Source organism: Labrus bergylta, chromosome 6 (genome assembly GCF_963930695.1).
Source record: "Labrus bergylta chromosome 6, fLabBer1.1, whole genome shotgun sequence".
Taxonomy (NCBI): Eukaryota; Metazoa; Chordata; class Actinopteri; order Labriformes; family Labridae; genus Labrus; species Labrus bergylta.
Window position 1 is genome coordinate 5,529,394 of NC_089200.1, and position 23,648 is coordinate 5,553,041.

General features: G+C 39.3%; 1 protein-coding gene across 1 annotated transcript in view; it reads right to left on the reverse strand.

Moving 5' to 3' along the window:
- LOC109998547 (phosphatidylinositol 4,5-bisphosphate 3-kinase catalytic subunit alpha isoform-like) overlaps window positions 1–23,055 on the reverse strand; it is a 30,245-nt gene extending 7,190 nt beyond the window's left edge. The window contains exons 1-23 of the mRNA XM_020653434.3: window positions 22,741–23,055; window positions 22,274–22,343; window positions 18,052–18,158; window positions 17,672–17,840; window positions 17,086–17,212; window positions 16,025–16,234; window positions 15,497–15,591; window positions 15,207–15,362; window positions 13,239–13,484; window positions 12,556–12,641; window positions 11,222–11,327; window positions 8,679–8,831; window positions 8,389–8,523; window positions 5,920–6,044; window positions 4,771–4,852; window positions 4,294–4,458; window positions 3,948–4,051; window positions 3,672–3,843; window positions 2,370–2,476; window positions 2,156–2,277; window positions 1,420–1,498; window positions 1,097–1,267; window positions 151–268 (exon numbers count right to left, since the gene is read on the reverse strand). Of these exons, the coding sequence (XP_020509090.1) occupies window positions 151–268; window positions 1,097–1,267; window positions 1,420–1,498; window positions 2,156–2,277; window positions 2,370–2,476; window positions 3,672–3,843; window positions 3,948–4,051; window positions 4,294–4,458; window positions 4,771–4,852; window positions 5,920–6,044; window positions 8,389–8,523; window positions 8,679–8,831; window positions 11,222–11,327; window positions 12,556–12,641; window positions 13,239–13,484; window positions 15,207–15,362; window positions 15,497–15,591; window positions 16,025–16,234; window positions 17,086–17,212; window positions 17,672–17,840; window positions 18,052–18,107 (2,784 nt within the window). The 5' untranslated portion in view covers window positions 18,108–18,158; window positions 22,274–22,343; window positions 22,741–23,055. The remainder of the gene's footprint in view (window positions 1–150; window positions 269–1,096; window positions 1,268–1,419; window positions 1,499–2,155; window positions 2,278–2,369; window positions 2,477–3,671; window positions 3,844–3,947; window positions 4,052–4,293; window positions 4,459–4,770; window positions 4,853–5,919; window positions 6,045–8,388; window positions 8,524–8,678; window positions 8,832–11,221; window positions 11,328–12,555; window positions 12,642–13,238; window positions 13,485–15,206; window positions 15,363–15,496; window positions 15,592–16,024; window positions 16,235–17,085; window positions 17,213–17,671; window positions 17,841–18,051; window positions 18,159–22,273; window positions 22,344–22,740) is intronic.
- Window positions 23,056–23,648: the final 593 nt, after the last annotated feature.

Sequence of the window (23,648 nt, forward strand, 5' to 3'; positions counted from 1 at the left end):
CTCTGATATCAGGGTATCATTTAAATCTTGTGCAGGTTAGTTATTTTGTAAACATGTTTGTGCATTAGGTCCATTCCTGTATATCTGAAATTGTTCATGTCAAACACACCAAGATCCTTGAGCAGGTTTCTGTGTGCATGTATAAGTTACCTGTCCGTCATCTTTGACCATGATGTTGCTGTTGTGTCTGTCTCCAATCCCCAGGATAAATGTAGCTACACAGTAGCCAGCACAGGACCTCGTAAAGAGATCCACAGCCATGTCATACCTGCATAGATACAAGCTCAAGTAAGACAACACTACATAATAATAATAATAATAATAATAATAATGAATTTATTTATATAGCACCTTTAAAAACAAATGTTTACAAAGTGCTGTGACAGACAGAGCAAATACAGCAACACGACAACAGAACAGAGATCAACAGAGAGGGCAAAATTATAAATGTAAATAACAGGAATAAGATTCAACAGGCAGGTATGGAGAGGCAGTTCAATACAGTGAATGAAAATTAGTTTAAAATCAATCAGGAGAGAACAAAATTAAAATTGATGGAGAGTGGGATGACATCACATCACAGGCTGTAAACACAGAATGAAGATAAAAAGAAGAGATAAACAGGACATTGGTTAAATGAATAAAGCAAAAGAGAGCTGAAGAGTTAAACGATAAAAGGAGTAGGAGTTTAAAAAGACTAAGAGCAGTAAAATGAAAACAGGAAGGGAAACATTTAAAGGCTAAAACATTTAAAGAAGAGAAAGATAAAAAGGTTAAAAGCAATAAAATTAATAAAAGGAAGGGATAGATCTTTAAAGGAGAAATCACATAAAAGCAAGTCTATAAAAGTGAGTTTGAAGAAGTGATTTAAAAGATAGATATTAGATATGTAGTCTAAAAGGAAATACATTAGATTGAGTAAATGTTTCACACCTTGTTAAATAAAGCATTTAAATTAAATTTAAGAAAGGCATATATATTTATGGACTCTATACTATAGCAGATTATCCTGAAGACATTTCTTGACAGTGACACGTTCTGCACTCTGCTCTACTCTGATTAATGATGCAAAGATGATGGAAAAATAAGCACTCACATCTCGCCCTTGTTCTTGTCCTTTAACCACTGATGCAGAGTGTTTGAGTTGAACTGCAGCGCTCCTTTCAAGCCTCCTTTACACTGAATCTGCATGATGGTGTGGGAGCTGCGCACCACCTCAATGAGACCCACACAGTCTCCTAATGACAGACAGCCATAGGGGAGCATCCTGAGGAAGAAAAACACACAAATGAGATATTCTTAGCTTCCATGCACTGGGGCAGGACAGAGGAGGAGATCAAAGAGGCTGAAGCAGAACGATGGTGCAGAGAGGAAGAGAAACATAGGTTGAGATTTAAAAAGAAAAAGAGTGAGCAGTACCGCAGGTCCAGTCCCTGATTCTGCCAGATGTTCTCCATAATTTTAATAATCTGCAACGTCAGCATGTCCTGCCGCAAGTCTACAACACAAACGCACAAATCATGAACAGAGTTAATAATTTCTCAGCATACAGGCAGATAAAACACAAACAGTAAACTAAACAGCTAAATGCCTCTAACAGCACTTCACTGTTTGTGTCATCATTTAGCACTGAGAATTGTAAATATGCTGTGTTGCTTTGTACCGCACACAGGAAAAAGTCAACAGCTCATTCAGTGCAAACAAAGATAACGAGTTTCTTTCGATGCCATATGGAGACAGGAGGGAGAAAAACAAGTTTGAATATGTGAAGATGTAAGTTGTTCCCTCATTCAAGGTTTTTACTTTAGCACAATTTTGAGCAGCCAAAACCCCAGGAATGGACAACCTGAACTACTGAGCTGCACTCATATGTTTGTGTTTACACGCATTAGTGTGGAAAAAGATGCTTTAGTGAAACTGAAGATAATTTGTAACGCTCTTACTTTATAGATTACAATATTGTGAAATCTTGTCCCTGTTGTGGGTTTTCCTTTAAATGTTTCTTCAACTTGCAGAACATGACACAAATTTAATCACATATTGTTTAAGATATTTGGTTTCACACTGATTTATAGCAATACCAAGGCTAACAGGCTTTGGCTATTCATGAGCGTGTGTGTGTGTGTGTGTGTGTGTGTGTGTGTGTGTGTGTTACCATCGCCATTTTTGAAGATTAGCTCATTGTTCTGAAAGAGCAGCTCAGACATGATGTCAGGATTCTCCCAGTTCAGCCACAATGGTCTCTTCGCTGATGACATGATCCTGCACTCGTCTAACCTGCACACACATTAATCAGACCGCGTCTAGATATATTTTTTAACAACCGTAAAGTATATCAAAACCACCGCTCATTCACAACAGCTTCCAACCTCAGGTTTCCGAGTTGGTGTGCAGGGTTGAGGGGAGAGGTGAAGTTCTGCAAGGCATCCATGTAGTCCGGTCTCTTCATCTGGTCCACGAGAAACCGCATCTGCACCTGCACAAGACACACACATACAACAATATAAACATTCATTCTGCATTTACAGTACATGAGCGTGAGTGTTATCACTCTGATGGTAAAGTATAATTTTAACTAAGTTTTGATTGAACTGACAACCGGCACAACAGTGACATTTACTGGTGACTTTATATGTGATTTTTTGATCCAGCAGATGTCGCCCTTGAGCACCAGCATGAAACCAAAACAACTCGCGGTGCATTGTTGTGTTAGCATGCTAATGCTAGCGATCTTTATTATGCTGGTATCTTCACACTGCATGTAAATTTACCTGAAATGAGCGTGATCTAGAAACACAGTTAAGCAGTGAGTACAGTATGTTATTCTTCTTTTCTCTAGTCCCTCAATTAAACAACTTTTATACACGAGGGGAGGAGTCAGCCGGCCGTCCTGGCGATGTAAACAAAGTGAAGATAGGACTCTGAAAACTCTGAAAACATCACAGACAGTGGGACTCGGGTGTTACACCCATTGTAGACAGTCATGACTCACAGAGTTATTTTCAGAGGATATACTTGATTTCTATTATATTTAAGTGTGAAAAATCACATTTAAAGATTTTAATGTGATTGTGTATTTAATTTATGTGTCATGTACGAAAGCCACAAACCCAAATGAGTTTTTAAATCACTGACAGCAGGTTAGTCACAGTGGTAAAAATCAAAAGGTTGTTTTATGGCCTGGTCCAAGCAAAATAATCTGCCTTCTCTTATAAACCTGGTTAAAAAAAAAATTAGTTTTTTCCCTCCGGGGTGGCATTAAACTGCTTTTTTCTGGAGGGCAAAATCAGGCTCCTTCACGTGCACAGAGGGGTGTGCTTTGTCTTTATTATAAATTCATATATAAATAATGTCTAACTTGCATGATGACAGACAACTTTTCTTATGAGAAACAGTTTCTAATCTAAATATTTAAATTCTGTTATACGGGCATTTTTTTACAATTTGTTATTATTGCATTCTTGTATTTAAGTAACAGTTTATGCTACAAGTGACCACAGTATGTTAGGAAGCAAGTGAGGCTCAGGTGTCTCTGAGCAAATCAAATGTTTTTGGCTTTGACAGCAAACAGAAGATATGGAGGACATTGTGTGCAAACACAAACTATAAGTGAATGAAGCCTATTCATGCACTTGAGTGTGTTTCTGTGTTAGTGCTTCTAGCCTCCTTACCTTCTGCGTCTCGTCCTTCTTCTCCTGTTTGAGAATGTCAGTGAGGTTAATGAGCTTCTCCATGGCCTCTACCTGTCTGCTCAGGTGTTTGAGGTACATGCCGCAGGCCCTGCAGTAAGCCTCTAACAGCAGCCCGAACCTCTGGCTCACTGTTTTGTTGTGCATTTCTGACCTGAGAGGAGGCGACAGAGAGGAGTAGCATGGAGAGCGTTTTTCAGCCTCTTAGACCGACACATAGAAAGGAAGGTACATCTGAAATCTGAACGGGTGACTCACTTGAGATGCCAGAAGAAGAAATGACCAATCTTTTGATTGGTGAGCGCTTTTTTTAGGAGGAAACGGGACAGGGGATTGTCAAGATACTGCTCATATTTTAACACCTAGTACGGGAGGAAGAAGAGCACAAGAGGAGATACAGAGAGGAGGTTCAGATTACTTGTTTCAAGATGTATGACTCAAAACACAGCCGGAGGATTACAGATAAAACAGTGTTCAACACAAAAGAAAAGGCCAAACAAAAGCTGCTTTCCCACAGTCATAAGAATAGGATTATAAAATGTCTTAGTTCCTTGATGTACTCATTTTTACCACTTTCTTTTGTCAGTCAGGGAGGGAGACCCACCTGTACAAGCTGGATGAGGTACTGGGACAGTTTGTCATCAGTCAGGTATTTGTCCAGGCAGCGGACAGCAAAGTGTCTGACCATGGGGTCTGGGTAGTTACAGTCCAGCAGCTCCATGGCCTGCTCAGGACGGATAGATGGCCACTCCTTTAACAGACAGTACATCTGGGAAACACAGAACAAGAACAATCATTCAATAGTTTTTGTATACACAGATAAATATAATAACAGAATACACATTTAGAAAAAAAACAATAGATGTATAGTTTAACTGCGCGGTTCTGTTGAAAGTTTTGCAGGTTTAATGAAAGAGTTCAAACTACTTCAAAAACCTAATGTATGAATGTGAGTATGAGTGTTTCCCACAGAGGTATTTCTGTGTTCCTTTTGTTATCAGCTACAAGGTGAACTGTGCTATATGTATACAACACATGCCTGCTGTATAACAGGCAGAGTATGAAATGGTTTTAAAATTACCTGTGCAACTTCATCTCTGGAGTTCCACTTGACAGCGAGAAGGATCTTGGGAAGGATCTCGGGGATGTTCATGCAGTAGTGCCTGGTAGACAACCACACGGAGGTTACAGTCATTACTGTGTGTTGTGTGTCCTGGTTTTAAGGCCTTGTTGTTTTTACATACATACATGCTGCAGACCCGCTTTAAACTATGTCTTATATTTATTAAGTATGCAGAATTTGTTTGTTGTTAATAACAGAAAAAGTATTGCAGATTTAAAGAACACAATGTATGTATTCAAGTTAATACTAAAAAAGCCTTCACCTACAGATATCTATTTTCATTTAAAGTGGTTGGGGGCTACTCAAATATCATACAGTACAGTGTTTCCCTGAGGTTTATCTGTTAGGGGGGACGGCCTGGTCCCCGAAACCACCACACATTTATTTTACTTTTCTTTACAGCAGCCTACATTTAACAGTACAATACAAAAACCAATCTATTTTCATTTACCCTCCTCATCACATGTATTCAAAGGCCAAATAAATTAACTAAGGACACCAAAAAGATGTGGAACCACATGTCCTTTTCTTAGTATTTCAAATTGTGACTCCTTTTATATATCTTCTTATCCGGTCTTTAAAGAATTAGGCTAAGAAGATTTGAGCGTTGCCTCTCTGCTGTGTAACTTTAGAAAGCTAAAAATGATCCCATGACATACTTAAGATAGTTTACAATAGGCTTCATGGGCATGAGGGGACTGAATATTAAGTGGATAATATTAAAAGGTGAAAAAAGGTCAGAAGAAATCATGTTTTTCTTTGACTTTTTACCAAATTTAAAATATCGGGACACAATTTTTATTCCCAAACTTGTTTTTAGACACGAGTGAGATTCCTTGTTTGCTTATACCATCTTTGCAATGCGCAGCGTTTGTGTGTGTGTATGTGTGATTGAGTTGTCACTAAGAGATAGAGTCCGACTCAGACTCTGCTTATCATCGGGGTGGTGGAAAGAGGGGGGGGGGGACACTGCAGTAAATTCACACACAGCTACAGGAATAACAAGCCTGTCCTATGAAATATATGCCATCTATAATTTATGCTTCTACGTGACAAAGTCTTTATAAGTTCTAAATGGTAAATGTGTACGAGTCATGTTGCGGTTACCTGTGTCTCCAGAGGAAGTCTTTCTCCTGCTCAGTGATTTCTGAAAGAGGGTCCCTGTTACTCAGCTGTCTCAGCTGCTCAATGTCGCTCTCTGTCAGGGCGTGATCTCTGGCCACACGGTTGCTCTGTAATACAACAGAATGAAAAACTTTACGATTACATTATTTATTAAACTACAAGTAACAAACTTAATGGCTGTTTCTTTAAGAGACTCTGATACCTCCTGAACTCTCTCTCATCTCATAGCCATCCTCATTTGTTGTAACTAGATAACTCACTTTACTTTATCTAGCTGTTGTACCATTTGCTCCGTTTATTACGGCATGAATACAGTTTTTTTTAATTCTAGCAATCCAAGAAAAATTAGCTTATCTGGACATGCAGTCATTTAGAGAAACAATATACTTTGAAGCATTAACAGTTGTAATCCATTAAGGCCCGTTGCTGTTAAGAGAAGCTTCAGGATACAGAGAACACATTACTATCATCGTCTTATTAGTCATAACCTGTATATGTATTTATCATTTATTGACATTTTCAACCACAGTTCTTTTGAACAACACTTCTAGATCAGTGCATAAGGTACACTGAACTGAGATAACACCACACAATAAAGAAACATAAAAGTGAATGACATGGGATGGACCGTCTTATCAGCTGTATGATCATATAAAATGACTGATGATGACAAAGAGCCCATTGAAGAAACTAAAGGTTGTCATGTTCAAAACAGACACATTGTAATCGATTAATGGACAAGCTGCTACACCAGTGTTGGCTAGATTATAAAAGTTAGTGGCTGAATAACAAACACTGCTCTTCTCAGATGTTTCCAAGTGACATTAAAAGTGGGACAAAGCAGGAGCACAGCTGTACAGCAAAGCAGCCAGCTGATGTGAACATCCAGTTCAAGGCTCTTATAACCATTACGATGCCTTCAGTTTGTGAATTTAATTTATGCTTCTCCTTTTTGAGAAGAGAAAACATCATCCTAAAAGAAATGTGCAACTCCGACTGTACGACTTTGTTTTCCATATAGATTTGAGTTTTTTTAATGAGACAAAATCAAACCCTTCCAGTTTCAGGATCGAGTCAGATGATGTGTATCTCATAGCACCGTGTATTTAGTTTGGCACTTGTCACATTTGACACACACATCATGAATAACTTAACATGTCGTCTCACACCGTTCACATCCTCTCACATCAGAAGTCGCGGTGATGTCGTGCCAAACATCATCAGGAAATCTGATAAGGCAGCACCAACAGCACCATCATGAATAAGTGAACAACAACAGGGCACAGTGGCACTCCTGAGTCATATGAACAGAGTCAAAAAAAAAAAATCACTTATCGACCTAAACTTACAACTTTGACAAAACCCTTTTATTAAAAATCTAAAAGGCTGCAAGAAAATTCATTCACATCCAATGTTACATTTAAAGACACCAAATGACACCGATGTGTACTGTACACACTAATTCATAAATAACACTGAAATATAAACACGCATGGCATCTTACACAACATGCATCTGTTTACATAAACACCACAGTCACCACTCATTTACCGGATGGTGTCATTAAATGTGATGCTTTAAACAACGATACTACACCTTGCATTAGGGCTTCATAAATAAATGACAAATTTTCTCTCGCTACAAAGGGCAGGGTGTAAAAAAGATTTAAACACCTTCATGAGTAACTTACCTCATCCTTTAAAGTACTCTATACACACACTTTCTGTACTACAAAGTGTTTCCCATAGAACGTGGGTGGTAGAGTTGGACTGTAAGGTTGGGTACGTTATATATAAATGTTAATAATTAAATCTGCACAGCTTACTTCCTTTACGTACTTATCCACACACACACACACACACACACACACACACACACACACCTCTCTTCTCACAGCAGCTTGTCCTGCCCCTTTGTTTCTACAAACGGACTAAATGAAAACTCATTCACTGCTTTGTGCTGCTCCTTTTTTTCTAAGGTCATGCAACTAACTCATCGTCTACCACCCAAAATCTCCCTTCTTTGAGAACTCACTTTAACAACGTGTTTTTCAGTGTTTCAGTTTGAGATAAGGCTTCTGGGGGTCTCTACATTGTAATCCATCTTGTTTCAAATTGATTGTAACTACAGCCAGGGAGGGGGATGGGGATATGTCTGCTTGTATGTTGAAAATATTTTAACAATGATGTTATTCTCTGGAGAAGACTCTATGTAATTCCTTTGCAGTGCTAGACTAACTTGAAGGACATTGGTTTTACCTTTGAACACAAAAATCGAATCAGGTCCTGTGCATGTAATCTGCGAGCATCGGTGCTGAATTGAAAGATATTCCCCTAGAAAGTCTTTGAGATGTGGAGGAGATGCGAATTTGACAAACAGAAGGCTAACCAGAAAAGAAGAAGACATGTCCTCCAGCAAGTGCAGAGGCAAAAAATCGTTGTAAGTTATTACCTGTCCAGAGAGGTTGTAGTTAAACCCCAGTTCCCGCGAGATGGTCCAGTTTGCATGATCCTCCACTGCATTCATATCCGGGTACTTGACTGGACAACTAAAGTGGTCAAACTCCAGCTCCAGACACGGGGTTTCCTACAAATGAGAGATGAAGGATCTTATCATAAGGTGTAAAATCAAAGTGAAATCAGGGAAGCTTGCAACTTTCCCCCAGCGTCCTCCGCAGTCCACAAATGAAACAGAGCAGAGATAGCGAAAGAGATTATGTAAAAGACGTTGAATCTGAATACCTTATTAGGGTTGGATCCAGTGACTCCTATGGGATTGAGGAGGTCTTCAAGGCCATGAGGGACAGGCCAGAGGTTCAGAGCCATCTTGTTGGCCACCAGAGTGTGAGTGTAGTCGAACAAGTTGATGTTCCCCCAAGCTAGCGGGCAGTGCTCCTGAAAAAGGAGAGAGGGCGACGCAGGGAAAGAGAGTTATCAGACGCTCTTTGGAGAAAGAAACAAACACAGATGGTGATATATATATATATTTTTAAACAAACAGGCTTTTAACACCAACATATTCTTGGACTTGCAGCGTAGGAGTGTGTGTCTCACAGGGGACTCAGAAAAAAGTCTGCATCAAAAACAACCTGGTAGACTCATAGATAGGTCATTAAATTTGATTAAGATGTGTTAGTCACTTGAAAGCACAGAACACTAACCTATGGTTTTAAGTCTGCTCAGTTAAGATAAGATAAGATAAGATAAGTTAATCCTTTATTTATCCCACAACGGGGACATTTACATTGTTACAGCAGCAAAGAGCAAAGATTGCAAACAAAAAGGGAATACAATAAAAAGTCAAAATTAAAGATTCAAAATTCAAAATGACTTAATGTGATTCAGCTTCCCCAATGACACACTGGAGTAATTGTTAATATTAAAGCACTGTTCATTTCCATGATGCTGTTGGTCATGGGTGGGACAGTAGGGATTTCCCTGCTCAGTAAGTGAAGTTTTAGACGGAGGAAATGCTCTCGGCTCAATGTGGCTGCAGCGTGCTGATAATTAGCTTTAACTGGTTTCTTGAAGATGCATTGAAAGGGGTGTTTAAGTTCTATGTGGTTGGCTTTTAATGATGTTCGTACATTTTGAAATCTTCTTGCGGGTTGTTGATTGATTTTTAAAGCCTTTAAGATGATCTTGAGAGAAAACCCGGTTACATTTATAGCTGCTTGCTTCCTCTTATTCAAGGTTAAGTTGATAAGCTATAAAATGTTGCTGCCTCTCTTCTGGTACTTCATTCAATTACACTCTGAACCTTACTGAATTATGAGCTAGTGGTATTAAACAAGCTGCAGTCAAATCAAGAGGCTTCAGAAAGTTGTACAAACGTGGCTTTTCTTTCCAATATAAAAGCTACTAGAATCAACTTTGAACTTCAGTACTCCTTCAGCAGCATACATCGTGACCTACACAAAGGCTGAGGGAAATGTTTAAGATAACATCTCGAGCTTCTGAGTGAGTCTTCACTGAGGTGCAGCAATGGAACCGGGGGGACAAAGGGCAACACATTGAGGGCAGACAGAGTTACCCGTAGACAGCTAGTCAAAATGCACCTATTTATAGTAAGTGCTGGAACAAAAGGCAGCTGTAGAGAAGTGTTTATCTTTAATTCAGGCGAGGCATGAAAGAACATCCGCTAAACCTGACCTCGCCTAGCATGGCGCGTAATGGGACAGGGCTCCCCCCCCCCCCCCCCTCCAGGTGTCTGTTACAATATCCATGTCTGGCACTCATTGATGCACTCAACACACGGCTCCCTCTTCCAGCTTTTCAGCACAAAGAGATGGAAGATTAATCAACGAGCGTGGGGGTGTTTGTTACAAGAATTAGACCAAACGGACAAAAACACTGACAGATGGTTTATAAACGCGGAGAAAAATGACCAGGCCGTTATTTTTATCACAAATAAGATGCATGCATATAGAATGTATTAATGTTGTGCTCAACACATTTGACATTATAGATTTTTGTCAATTTTTTTGATTTTTTTGTCAAAATTAAAATTGGAATATTTTGAGTATAAATTTAGTTTCAACTTCGAATGTCTTTTGTTTTTTGCATGATCTGAGTTTTTTTTCTTCTTCTGATATCGAAGTCTGTAGTTTCAACTATCTGATATGAGCTTCAGAGAGCACAATTCCCCCTTTGACCACGAGCAAAACGTATAACAGCAGGAATGGAAAAGTGTCTGCAGCTGATTAGGTTTCTGTGGATGTTTTTCTGCCACCGCGGTGCCATGGCTGATTAGTATTTAAACAGAAACAAAGATGATACCACAGCTCCCATTCACCTTGGACACTTATACTCAGAGTGACACATAGAGTAGGGTCAGTTAACTCACAAAAAAAGGTACATATATACAGTAGGTTCCCTTGGGGATGGGTTTGCATGCCGGTGTTACAAGATCAGGACACATGAAGGTCGTTTGCTCTCTGCTATCTATAGACTGTGACAACTGTAGCACTGTCTGCCTGTCTGGTATACGTATAGCATATACTGCCATTGGTGTTTGGACCACTTGTTTGCATTGGATTACATTAGCTCATATGTGGCTCCAAGCCCCTAGGTTTATCATTCATCCTCATCATGGTTTGGTTGTACCCACAGCACCATTTGAAAACAAATCTGGAATCACCTCCCTCACCAGGCCATTTGGAAAGCACTTAAAACAGTGATTTCCAAATTTCCTGGTAAGGTACTTCCTGTTTTTGCAAGTCCAGTTCCTGTTAATTTGTTAAGATGCACTGCAGAGTCATTTCCTTCCCTGCTTTCTATCCTACCTCCTTGGCTCCCTTCCTGCCCTTGACAGAGCAGATGGAGAGGCAGAGTCTGGCAGCGCGGGGTATGTCTGGGATGTACATGTCATAGGTGAGCCACTCATTCCACCTTTAGAGAAAGAATGGCAGAAACAAACAAAGTACAAAAAAAAGCGTAAAATACGAGAAAAAGGTCAGGCTACAACCACCAAAAACATGACCTAATGGAAAATGATCCACTTAGACCTCAGAGGAGCACTCAGAGTGTAGCTAGGACATAAAACTGAATGCTCTAAAATCTTTAACTGCTATAAAAGAGGGACCCACCACCAAGGCCTCCATAAAAATTCGCAACCCAAATTTCGGACATTTTTCAACCAGTCAGAATAAATTAATGAAAGATGGTGCCGTGCCGACCTCAGCCGTGTAAAAGCATGCGACAGAACAAAAACACAGATCAAGAAGACATGTTTAAAAAGCACTTCATGGACTTTCTGACGCCGTTTTTCTTTCCAGGCCCTCATTCATGAAAACAGCTCGGCGACCCACTTGTGGGTACTGACCCACCAGTTGAAAAACCACTGGCCTACACCGTTAGCGAGCACATTTAGGAAAGTGACACATATCTACTTAAGTAGAAACAGTTTTACTTTTAACATCTCCAGAGGAACAAGAGGGGCCCACAGTTTGGTTTAACAGTAATATAATACAGCAGTTAGTGTTACTATTCAGCTTAAACGGTCTACTTAACCCCCCATGCCTGAGACCACTTACAGTAAATTAGCAGTGAAAGTTGTCTAAGGCAGTGTTTCAATGAAAACAGAGACAGTAAATCAAACAAAGGGAAACATGTTCTTCAGTAAGGCATACTATAATAGGTTCATTTGAATGTACTCTCTCATGTATTCGTTTTAGCGATTTAGAACTATATTGAATAGAATAGACTAGAATAGAATAGATGTTTGTTACCATTTGCACAGGTACAGGACAGTACAGGTACATTGGCATTTTTGTGCATTTCTCCCTGAGTCAGCTTCTACCAAAAAGTTAAAATTATATATAAAATAGAATAGCATTATAAGAAAAAAAAAAAGAGTAGAAAAGTACAAATAAAAAAATAATAATAAATAAGTTGTAGTAACAGCTAAGTGAATTAAAATAAACTGTACAGAAGCTATACACTGTATTAAAGCAAATATATAATACAAATAAAATCTCTTATTGCACCTGAGGTTATTGCACACATATTTTTTTAAAGAAATTCCTTTAACAAATAAATTAAGGATTTTGATAAGAGCGTGTATTAAAGGACTTCTGCTGTGAGTAAAAATGCATTGTGATGACAGGTGGGTAATTACCTGGGGTTAGAGCAGGGTACTCTCTGTGTGTTGACATTGTCACACATCTGTTCACCTCCATGGTAAATGCCTGTTCTCACATATATCTGTACAAGAGAAACAAAATACAACAAAGGCAAAAACACATTAATGACACAAGGTGACGCAAAATGATAATGAAACTGGTCCGTAGGTCAAGTGAGATCAGAATAATATAATTAATAGCATGTAACAGCTGTCATGTTAAATGCTCTTTACAATTCAGCGGTATGCAGTCCAGCACTTCTGCAAAGACAGGTTACATTTACACAAATGATTCACGACAGCAAGCCAGCCAGCCATGAGCTAAAATAACTCTCTCTGTGTTCATATGAGACCCGGGCGGTGACTGTTTGTTTCTGCAGGAAGTGAGGGGACTGGAGGATGGGGTTTACCTTGTGAAACTGAAAAAAAGTCAAGTGATGTTCCTCGAAAGACACATTCAAATACATTTGAAAAACTAGATTATATTCATGAATCTAAAAAAAAATACCATCCTGATCCACATAATTTATTCCCTTTGGCCAACTCTAAACTCCTCCTATAACATATATGTCACAATAGACGACTGGTGAGTTTGACTGATCAGCACAGACAGCAGAGTATTTATATATATATATACATCCTCAGTACATATATTCCTGTAAGAACTGTGGCCCCCCCACCTTGTCTATGTCCCGTATATTCACGTTGACATAAGTGGCACAGAGGATTCTTATGCGCAGGGTTCCGTTGATCGTCCACAGCGACTTGGCAGCTGCTTCCCCGTTCATGTAGGATGTTGCCGTGGAGATGCGTCTCGAGTACGAAGGCATGACAAAGTTGTCTGTGGGCAACTGTGTGTACAGGCTGTCCTTAGCCATTAGCATCAGGTTAGGCATCCTGCTCAGCATGATGCAACTACGGATATACTAGAAAGTAAAAGACAGAGAGAGAAGAAAAAAAGAGGACAGTGAGAGTCGTGGTGCGCAGAACTGCTCGAGTTATTTGTGCATAATCAATTAAAGCAACTGGGTGTTTCTGCTGAGTCACAATGGAGCAAACAGTGCAGTTTGTGCATATTTTATTCTGGCCTGCTTCAAATTACATTAATCCAAAATCCTAGCACGGGCTCAAGACCTTGAACGTTAGGATGTTCATGTGATCGAATTAAAGGCAATGTTGTTTTGACTCATCCTCTGCTTTTCAAAACTAACACTGAATCTGAAATGAATCTGTCTTAAGCTATATCCTGATACTGAATAAAGTCAAACAAATCCTGAATCAGCCCTGACCCTGATCCAGCCTGATTTATTTCAAGACACATCTCTTAAGCAGCGTTGCCAAATATCTTGACAGATGCTCGCTTTTCCAAAAAAACAAAGTTTAAAAGGTCTCTGAGCGCACAGCCCCCAAACTGTGCTAACAATTGTTTTACATTTTGAAACATTGAACTAAGACTCTGCAGATCCGTCTTCATGAAACCAATGTTGAGTTCAAATCACTAAACCTTTGAGAAATGTTTTTACTGCCTGCCAGCAGAAACTATCTTTCAGGCTTTTTTGATGCCATTTATTGGAAACAATGTTATGAAAGAGAAGTCAGAAAGACAAGTGAGACGACGGGAAAGTAAAATGAAGGAGGGATGAGAAGTGAGATGTGAGAAGTGGTGAACATTAAAGGTCTCCTTAATGTCACGATGGTCAGATTTTACTTCAAGTTATCCCTGCACCAACAACAAAGCCCAAACCAAAATACAAATAAAGAGGGATTAATAAGCTTTAGCTAAAATACATGATCCAGTTGCGAACTGCACGGTGCATCGGTTTCTCATCTGGTGTTTTGGTGTTATGTCATGTCCACCTATCCAGTTCTATTTGGTAATTCAAAATTAAATTACAAATCAAAAACAATGTCACCCACACATAGGGGGCTTCTTGCCTAACTCCCCGAGCTCCCTGTGACCCCCTCTTCTCGGCTCTTCGTAGTGATACCATGTATAAACCAGATTTATGTGCATGTTTGTATACGTCTATATATATATATATATATATATATATATACACATTCTTATTATTATTATTATTACTTCTCTTCTTCTTTTCCTCCCTCTTTTTATGATGGCCACATTAACACCAAACATTTTATTTTATTATTTTTATATATATATATAAATATATGTAAAATTGTCTTCTTTCCATTAATGTTGACACATATATATCTTTCTTTTTTTTCTTCTTTTCTTTTCCTCTCAATTATCTTTATCTTCAATTTTGTTTCTGTTTATTTTTCTTGCTACTTCCCACTCAGCCACTCACTTTAATGCATTACACTGCCACACACACATTCACACTTTTCTTATACACTACCTCAACTTACTACTTGACTTTAATTATATCTACTTTAATTGTATTTGTCTTTGCTAATGTTTTGCGTATTTTGATTTTGTTTTGTTTATTTGCCGTTGCTTTAATTGTCATGTCTATGTGCACATTTTTATTTTGTACTTGTTCACCTTACAATAAAAGAGAAAAAAATGAAAAAATAACAATGTCACCCTATTTTTTGGGCTCTCTTTCTCTTTTTTTTCATGAATTTGGGATGGCACTTGTATCTTACATCCATAGCTCTTTAAATCTAATTAAAGCTCTTACCTTATACTGGCTGATGGGGAATTTTTCCAGCAGGTACTCATCACAGCCACAAACTTTGAGGATGTATTTACCCTGATATTCCTGAACACACATCTTGAGCTGCTCTGGGGACAGCAGCATGCTGCGTGTCTTCTTACGGATGGCCTCTGCAATCACCTTTAAGTTAAGATACATGCACAACAGACTGCGTCATACACCCGCCGAATCCCTGGTGTTGAACTCAAAATAAAAGTGCATACACAGTAATTTAAGACTCATTACTTATATATATTAGAATAAGTTTACCCTACCTGTTCAGGCACACAGTCATGGTTGATCTTCAATGTATATTTTTGTTTGTCGTTGTTCGGAGAAACAATCACCCAAATCACAACAATAATCTGACCTACAAAAAAAAAGAGATAAAAAAAAAAAAACGATTGTCATGGCGACTGAGAAAAAAAAATCCATAAATCAAATTCTACTGGAGCAGAAACCCCCCCCAAAAAAACAACAACTCCCACCTTCAATCATACAAAGGTCTGCATGCTTTTATCGAGTGCTGTGCTTTTCCTCTGTATTGTTTCAACACAAGAGCTTCACACTAATAGCTGCACAATCAATTAATTGACTGCCATGCTCATTACTGTAGTTTCTTTTTAAAGGCTTGCTCGTAAGGATTAAATATTGATGGGAGGCTAATAACCATCTCTGATTCCCCGTGCTCCTCTAGTTGTCTCTTAGTGCTCTCTTGCTGTCTATTTATACCTTCTACTTCAGTAGTACTCGTCTTTGATTCATCACACACTCAAAGGAAACAGACTGAAGCAGTCGCCTACCTTTGTCCAGTTTGCTATAGATGTGTTTGGGGAGGTCCTGTGTAGATTCCACGTTGGGTGGGTAAACATAGAGGGCTCTACTGTGGGGTCCGCTGGCATCTCTCAGCTCCACAGAGTCTTTACAAACATTCAGGATGTTTCTCCTGAAGTCCTGAACCTCGGGGTCCTTCACCAGGTCAAACTCACACACTGGCATCCCGATGGCAAAACCTGATGGAACATGAAGCATAGTCAGTGTTTGTTTGTTTTTTTAAGTAAAATATGTTCAAGTTTTGAACTTTAAAGGCTTTATATGCGATTTTTTGATCAAGCAGATGTCGCCCTTGAGGTCCAGCATGAAACCAAAACAACTCGCGGTGCATTGTTGTGTTAGCATGCTAATGCTAGCGATCTTTATTATGCTGGTATCTTCACACTGCATGTAAATTTACCTGAAATGAGCGTGATCTAGAAACACAGTTAAGCAGTGAGTACAGTATGTTATTCCTCTTTTCTCTAGTCCCTCAATTAAATAACTTTTATACACGAGGGGAGGAGTCAGCCGGCCGTCCGGGCGATGTAAACAAAGTGAAGATAGGACTCTGAAAACTCTGAAAACATCACAGACAGTGGGACTCGGGTGTTACACCCATTGTAGACAGTCATGACTCACAGAGTTATTTTCAGAGGATATACTTGATTTATATTATATTTAAGTGTGAAAAATCACATAGAAAGACTTTGAGAGTTAATACAAATTATCAAACAAATTAAATATTAAATAAATCCAAGCTCAGGTACGCTGTCATTCCCTGACTTTCTACATAAAGCCACTGAGCGTAGTTTGCCTCGGACAAACATTTATGATATGAAAACTTTTGGCGTCTCTCATACATCACACTAAATAAAAAATAAAGAAAACAATGTTAAAAATGAATATGCCAACTTTTTAATTAATTGTTAGTTATGGGTGTAAATTAATATTTTCTTTATCAGAAGGCAGAATTCTGTAAAAGTAACAACACAAAAAATGAAATCAAGTTACAACAGAAGCGATGCAAACAGACGAGAAACCATCTCACCAATCTCTCTGTTGAGGATCTTTTCCTCTCTGTTGCCCACTGGTTCAATGACCTTGAGGAAGGGCTGGAAGAGTCGGAGGTCACACAGCCTGCGGGTTTCATCGTAGAACTCCTCCCGTTCGGCTTCCTGAGGAAAGGAAACAAAAAAAATAAAAAAATTGTGTTCAATGTATTCCACTTTGTCAGAAAGCCTAGGGTGACTTTCTTTTTAGATGTGAAGCCTTCCCTCCAGGTGTACAAAAGATGTTTTGAAATAGTGTATAGCTCGGTGTATTTTCAAATACGGGAAGGCGTTTTATTTCCCAAGCAGTTATGTAGAGAGGCAAGCATGATGTGAGCTACACACATCTGTTTCACAATCAAGTTTGAGCACAGCTTACCTCACAGGGTAGGAAGCTACTGGCTACGTTTTTAATAAGTCTTTCTTTTTATTAGAACCTTTAAGCAGCTACATGAACTCTGGAAGAATTCTCCTTTATATGTATCTGTCTATTCCCATCAAACTCTCAATAATGGATTTCCATTCTATTATTTAGATGGACTCCTCTCGCTGCCGGATATTAAAATTGAGATGGAGATTTCTTACCTGTGTCACACTGACAAAGATGTAGGACGTCTCCTCCTGTAGGAGGTGATGGAGGGGATATTTCCTGGCCTCTTTGAAAAGCTCATGTTTGATGGTGATGAGCGTGGCCTCGCGTAGACACTCCAGGGTCAGAATCATCCCGTTGGGCAGCAGGCAGTCCACCAGGATCCTGCAGACACAATCGGCATCATTATACAAGGAGGACTACTGATTTAATAATTCACTTTATTTACTCTTTGCAAAATTAACTGTTGAGATTTTCTCACACAAAACATGAAACAGAAATTATATTTTGATTAACCCCATACCAGTAATGCCTGAATACATACATGTCCATATATTGCAAAGAATCTATTTGTATAAGATCTAATGTTTCATACCTGGGAGGCATCAAGTGGATGCCCCATAGCTCCCCCGAGGACGGCCTGGGAGGCATCTTCCCCTCTGTCTCCCAGCTCAGTCACACGGTTAAGCTGCAGAGCCAGACCTGAAAGATTGCAACACTTTAAAGGCAAGTTCCAATCCTCGATGTGTACAAAAACAAGCCATAAAAAAATCCAGTTAAACTAAAAGCCACGGTGGTGATACTAAAATGTACGTTCAGATGTTTCTGCTCTGCTGCTAGTCACTAACACAGCAGAAGCGTGGTTGGCGGTCTCTGACTGTCATTGTTCAAAAGGTGCGTGTGCCACACTTTCAAGGTGACCCCGGTGGTCACACATGAGGTGCAGTGTTGCCAACTGAGCAACTGTCTGTGTGCCCTCTGAATACCGAAGCCTGGTTTTTTTTTTTTTTATTACTGTGTAAACTATGTGATTCGACCGCACTGTAAATGAAGCTGGTGACCAAAGTCAATAAAAAAATCTGAATTTCATGGAATGCATATTACTCAACATGTCATCGAATTTCAATCTAGCCCCAAAACTTTCTCGGCCAAAGCTGACATAGAGAAGACAGTTTGGGACTTAAACAGCCTCTAGCTAATGTAACTGTGCTTTCACACTCATGAAAACCCTCTGACATTTCTGAGGTGTGACGCAAACAGCCACATTTTTCACTCCCACTTCACCCTAAATTGTTCCTGTCCTTAAATAATTCCATGTGAAGTCAGGTGAGCTGTTGTAAGAACACAGCAGGACACAGCAAGCTGGAGCGTTACGTCTGTATCCTGCAGCCAATGCACAACTATAGACTGTATGTGTACTAGGGCTGGGAAATATATCGAGTTTTTCAGATATATCGATATATTTTCAAATAAGATCTAGGGTAAGACAACATGGTTAATATGGATATAGTTTATGTTGCATTAAAATAACATTACAGAGGTACCAGGTCACCTTTTTCTCATCTCACTGATGATGACTGACTGTCTGTCCCTCTTCACCCTGCTCCTCCTCTCTCTCTCTTTTATTGTATTTAAGGAACATTTTTATTTTATAATATTACTTTTTAAATTCACAAACAGGTAGTTTATTTTTCCATGTGTTTTCACTGTTAATAAAATACATATCCATATATATCGAGTATCACCATTCAGCTAATCAATATCAAGATATGAGTTTTGGTCCATATCGCCCAGCCCTAATGTGTACCATCGGTACGATCTCCATGCACCTCATGAAACTGCTTCTTTACGTTTTCTGTTCCTCTTCTCGTCTTTTGTTGATATTGTGAATGTGCCAAACTACACTGATATAAAGGCAAAAATAGTCATAACGGCGTCAGACTCTGTTGCATCTTCTGCCACTTCTGTATTTTTTTATGTCATGTCTTGCTTCTTGAGATCCCTCCCTCCCTCCCATCAACCAGGCATAGTCTCCCACTGTGAGCAGAATGTATGAACAAGCAACTCAGGAAGATTTCAAGGGCAGTCTGTCTGCATGAGTGAATAATTCCTTCTTCATGCATCCAAGCCCACCCATTTGTCCACTTTGTTTTATATACAATTCAAGCGATGGAATTTAAACAAAAACACACAAAACAACTTTGTTTTTCTATTGCTGATCAACTTCATTTCAAAATGTGGCTCAACATGAGCTACTTTTGGGTTGAAGAGAGTGTGTGGAGCAGCTCAGTGAACTTGCACCGCTGTAGCTGAGGCTCAGCTGTGCTCACTGAGTTAAGAGAACAAGCCGCATGTTCAGTCAACCAAACAGCAGCAGAGACTAAAACAAGTACTGGACTGGCTGCTGAGTACCCATGACATGTGTAAAACTGGCATAGAAAATCTTACCAACGGGCTGCACTCACAGCCCAGATGTTGTTAAGTCTTGTATATACAATGTAATGCTTCATTTCGTTTGAAAACAGCTCACATTAAGCGCTCGTAACAGTGGATTTGCACATAATGACTAGGAAATGTGTACTTCCTAAAACTGAAAACAATGTGAAACATCCAAGAAGAAGTTTAACATTTGGGCGTTTTGTTAACTGGAAAGAAATCTCTTCGACTTCACAAAATCATGTCCTCATACCACACTGAACATTTAACTGAGGGGGGAAACAGAAAATAAAACTCGTAGTGCTTCATAAAATAAAATACATTCAATCAGTTCATGACTATAAAATCAAACAAAGTCATGTTAGAATGAACTCGTAGTAGTATTGGGTCAGGGTTGAGACAGAATGACTTTTCCGATCTACTTCTCTGGTGTCTGTAATAGCAATGGTGTCCATCAACTTATATAAAGAGCATCTTTTTACAGTATTTATTAGCAGGTTAAAGTTTGAAACAGGAGGTAACTAGACTTGGTTGATATTTCACCTCTCATTCAATTCTGACTTTGGACCACCATGACCTGAATGACTCAGCATCTAAAGAGACTATAGGGCTGTGTGGTTGATCTAAATACAAACTATGGCAATTAGCACATTGCAAAAGTCTAAATTCATCACAAATTAAAAAAAAAAAAGTGTCTCTGTGTGCATTTTGATTTAAACAGAGCAACAGACACTGTTGCAGTAAAACTTATAGGGCTTTCACACTGTCAGAAAACTCCTGAAAAACTCCTGATATAATCAAAACAACAGTGCTCACATGAATAGCTTCTGACTGGTTTATTGTTTGATCATGCTGCCTTTGCTCTACAGTTTATGTCTATTTATTTATTCTCTCCTTGTTGTTTTTCTCTGTTTGATCACTTTTCTCCCTATCTTAATTGTTTTCCTTTCTAAAGCCTCCTGTGGACCGGTGTTGAGAACTAGCACACTTGCTAAAACACTTAAACAATAAATCTGGTTCGTCCAATGTATCTGTGATGTCCATGCCAAATAAAGTCTATTATTATTATTATTACTATCATTATTATTATTAGTAGTAGTAGTATATTTGCCGGCCCCCTAGCATTTTTACCGCAGCAAGTCCGAGTGGGCTGATGTGAGAACGGCCGCAGCAGGACATTACCTGAAATGATCTAGACATAATAACAGGAGTGCATTATGTGAAAACAGCTTATATCTCTTATTTCACCACCTGACATTCCTTAAAGGCAGAGTCAGTAGTTTTAACCTGAAACAAATAGAATATGGACTTATAATACAAAAGTAAGGTCGCTTGGTCATCACTTTTGGGCCTCCATAGATGTGTCGCAGTGACTGTGTCTGCCTAAAGTCTGTCCACTGCTAACTTTTGGTTCATTTTGGTCGACTCGGGACGTCTCGGGACCGGGAGCTGCTGAGTTTCCCCAAAGCCGATGGCGCACAGGTAAGAATTTAGGGATTAGACGCGATTCAAAACCGCCAAATGACGGCCATAGCAGCGAAGAAGAGAAAATATAATCAACACCAGGATGGACGAGTGCAAGTCAAATGTTTAACTAATAATAATGTCTCCACGTGTCATTCTGAATTGAGAAATTCGATGTATAAATTTCAGTGTCGTTGATTCAGAAAATGTTCATCATAATGTTGCTCCACCACTAAGTGACTCAAGGTGTTCCTCTTATTCTGGAAACACTGGTGCAAATGTCTCTTTGTATTTGAATTACTGACAAACTGTGAACTGTAGTGATTATATCCCTTCATCGTTGGTGTCCTGTTTTTATATTTTGAGTGCTTTCTTTCTGATGATATGGACCTATGGGTCTGAAATAAAGTATAAAATAATCACAGTGAGGCCAAGCGGATAAAGCTTCTGACAAAACAAAACAAAATGAAGTGTACATGTACAAAAATAAAAAACAAGCTTTAACAAAATATAAAAACAAAGTTAGAACAATCGAGCTTTTAGAGCAGTGAAGCTGTCATGTGATCTGTGACCCTGATCAGGATGCAGCTAAAGCACTTTGGGACAAAAGAGGAAGCTTCCTCACAACACAGGATGTGGGGAGTGGGGAAACATTTGCCTACAGAGATGAGATCGCTTTGAATACTGAAGCACAGCAGTGAAAGGTTAGCCGGGTCACACTTTGGCCCGGTCGGAAAGCAGAATAATATTTTTTTTGCGGTTATCGTAAAAGGTGAAGCCAGTTTGCACCACATATCATATCACAACAAAGTGTTGTTTTTTTTTGTTGTGAAACAGTGGCCAATTTAAAATCATATGTTTACACTCTGACATCTGACACACTCCTGTTTCTTTGAATACAGACAGGGAAAGCATACCCAAGAGAGAAGCCCTCCTATTCTGACGATGGGACAGTTCCACCCTTCATGTTTTCAGTCCATCTTCACCCTGTCACCAAAATATGTTGAGGAAATGTTGAAACACAAACAACAACAACAACAACAACAACACAGCATTTCACTAAATTCACTAGCAGCTGCAGGATATCTGAGGTTTGGTGTGTGGTGATGACAGCTAAATATGACAGCTGCATCACTCTGTGCACCCTCGATATTGCTTTATTTATGTAACAATGACATAATCTGTATAATTAGGTAACAACAACTCTTCTCACGGTTTGTCTGCAGGCGCTGTGAGGATATCTGGATGTCTTCTTCACAAGCTAACTGCTAACGATGAGCCTTGCATCCTCTTGTTTTTATTAAATATATCCAAAAAAACACAAAAAACATGACATTTCTCTGCTGGAATATTCAAATATGGGTTGTTTAGCATCGTTTCGTACCCGTATGAGTGGGCGTCAACGCAGCGTTGTCTGTGGAGAGACTGGTTTCCCCGGCTAAAGCCAGTTAGCCTCTCAGCTCCCAGCGGCTCGGCCGGGCTGGTGTCTCCCAGCTGCGGGAGATGTGACGTCTCTGCCGGCTAACCGTGACAGTAATCGTTCCTCCACTTCGTCATTAAATCCCCCTCCTCCCCCTCTTTGTGTTGTGAGCTCAGGCAGATGAACAGAAATGTATCTCCAATGTGTCCCTGCTGTCTGTCAGAGCTGCTGAACCTGAGGCTTGTTGTGGAGAGCAGCTGGTCCGACTGGACGAGAAGGAGTCTCTGCTGCGGCACTGCAGCCACGCTGTCTGTCTGGGGCCCTCCTCCCTTCCTCTTCACACACACACACACACACTCACACACACACACACACACACCTACACCTACACACTGAGAGTGAAACTGCTGGTGTAATTCATCAGTATGGGCTATTAGTGGTTTAACACCTCTCTCACTCATGCATCAAAACACAAAACCACATTTAAAACTACATTACAGCAGCCTACATAGCTGGTGATTCATTTCAACATAATGTGTGTGTGTGTGTGTGTGTGTGTGTGTGTGTGTGTGTGTGTGTGTGTGTGTGTGTGGGCGTGGCACCTACTTGTTTCTGCTAAATAACCTAGTCCATTATTTGATGAGATAAGAAGATAAGATAAGACACTGTTGAGCCTCAGAAAGTGAAATTCAAAGTTTAAAGCAGGACAGAAGAAAGACTGAAGATGATAATTGGACAATATAATTATAGTTTATATGCTTAGAATGTAAAATAGTGATTGCAATTTTAAAAAAAAGTAATGTAACTCATCCTAATCATTTTTGTTTTAAGGTCTACATTGTGTAGTTTTTAATCAGTGTCATATAATATTA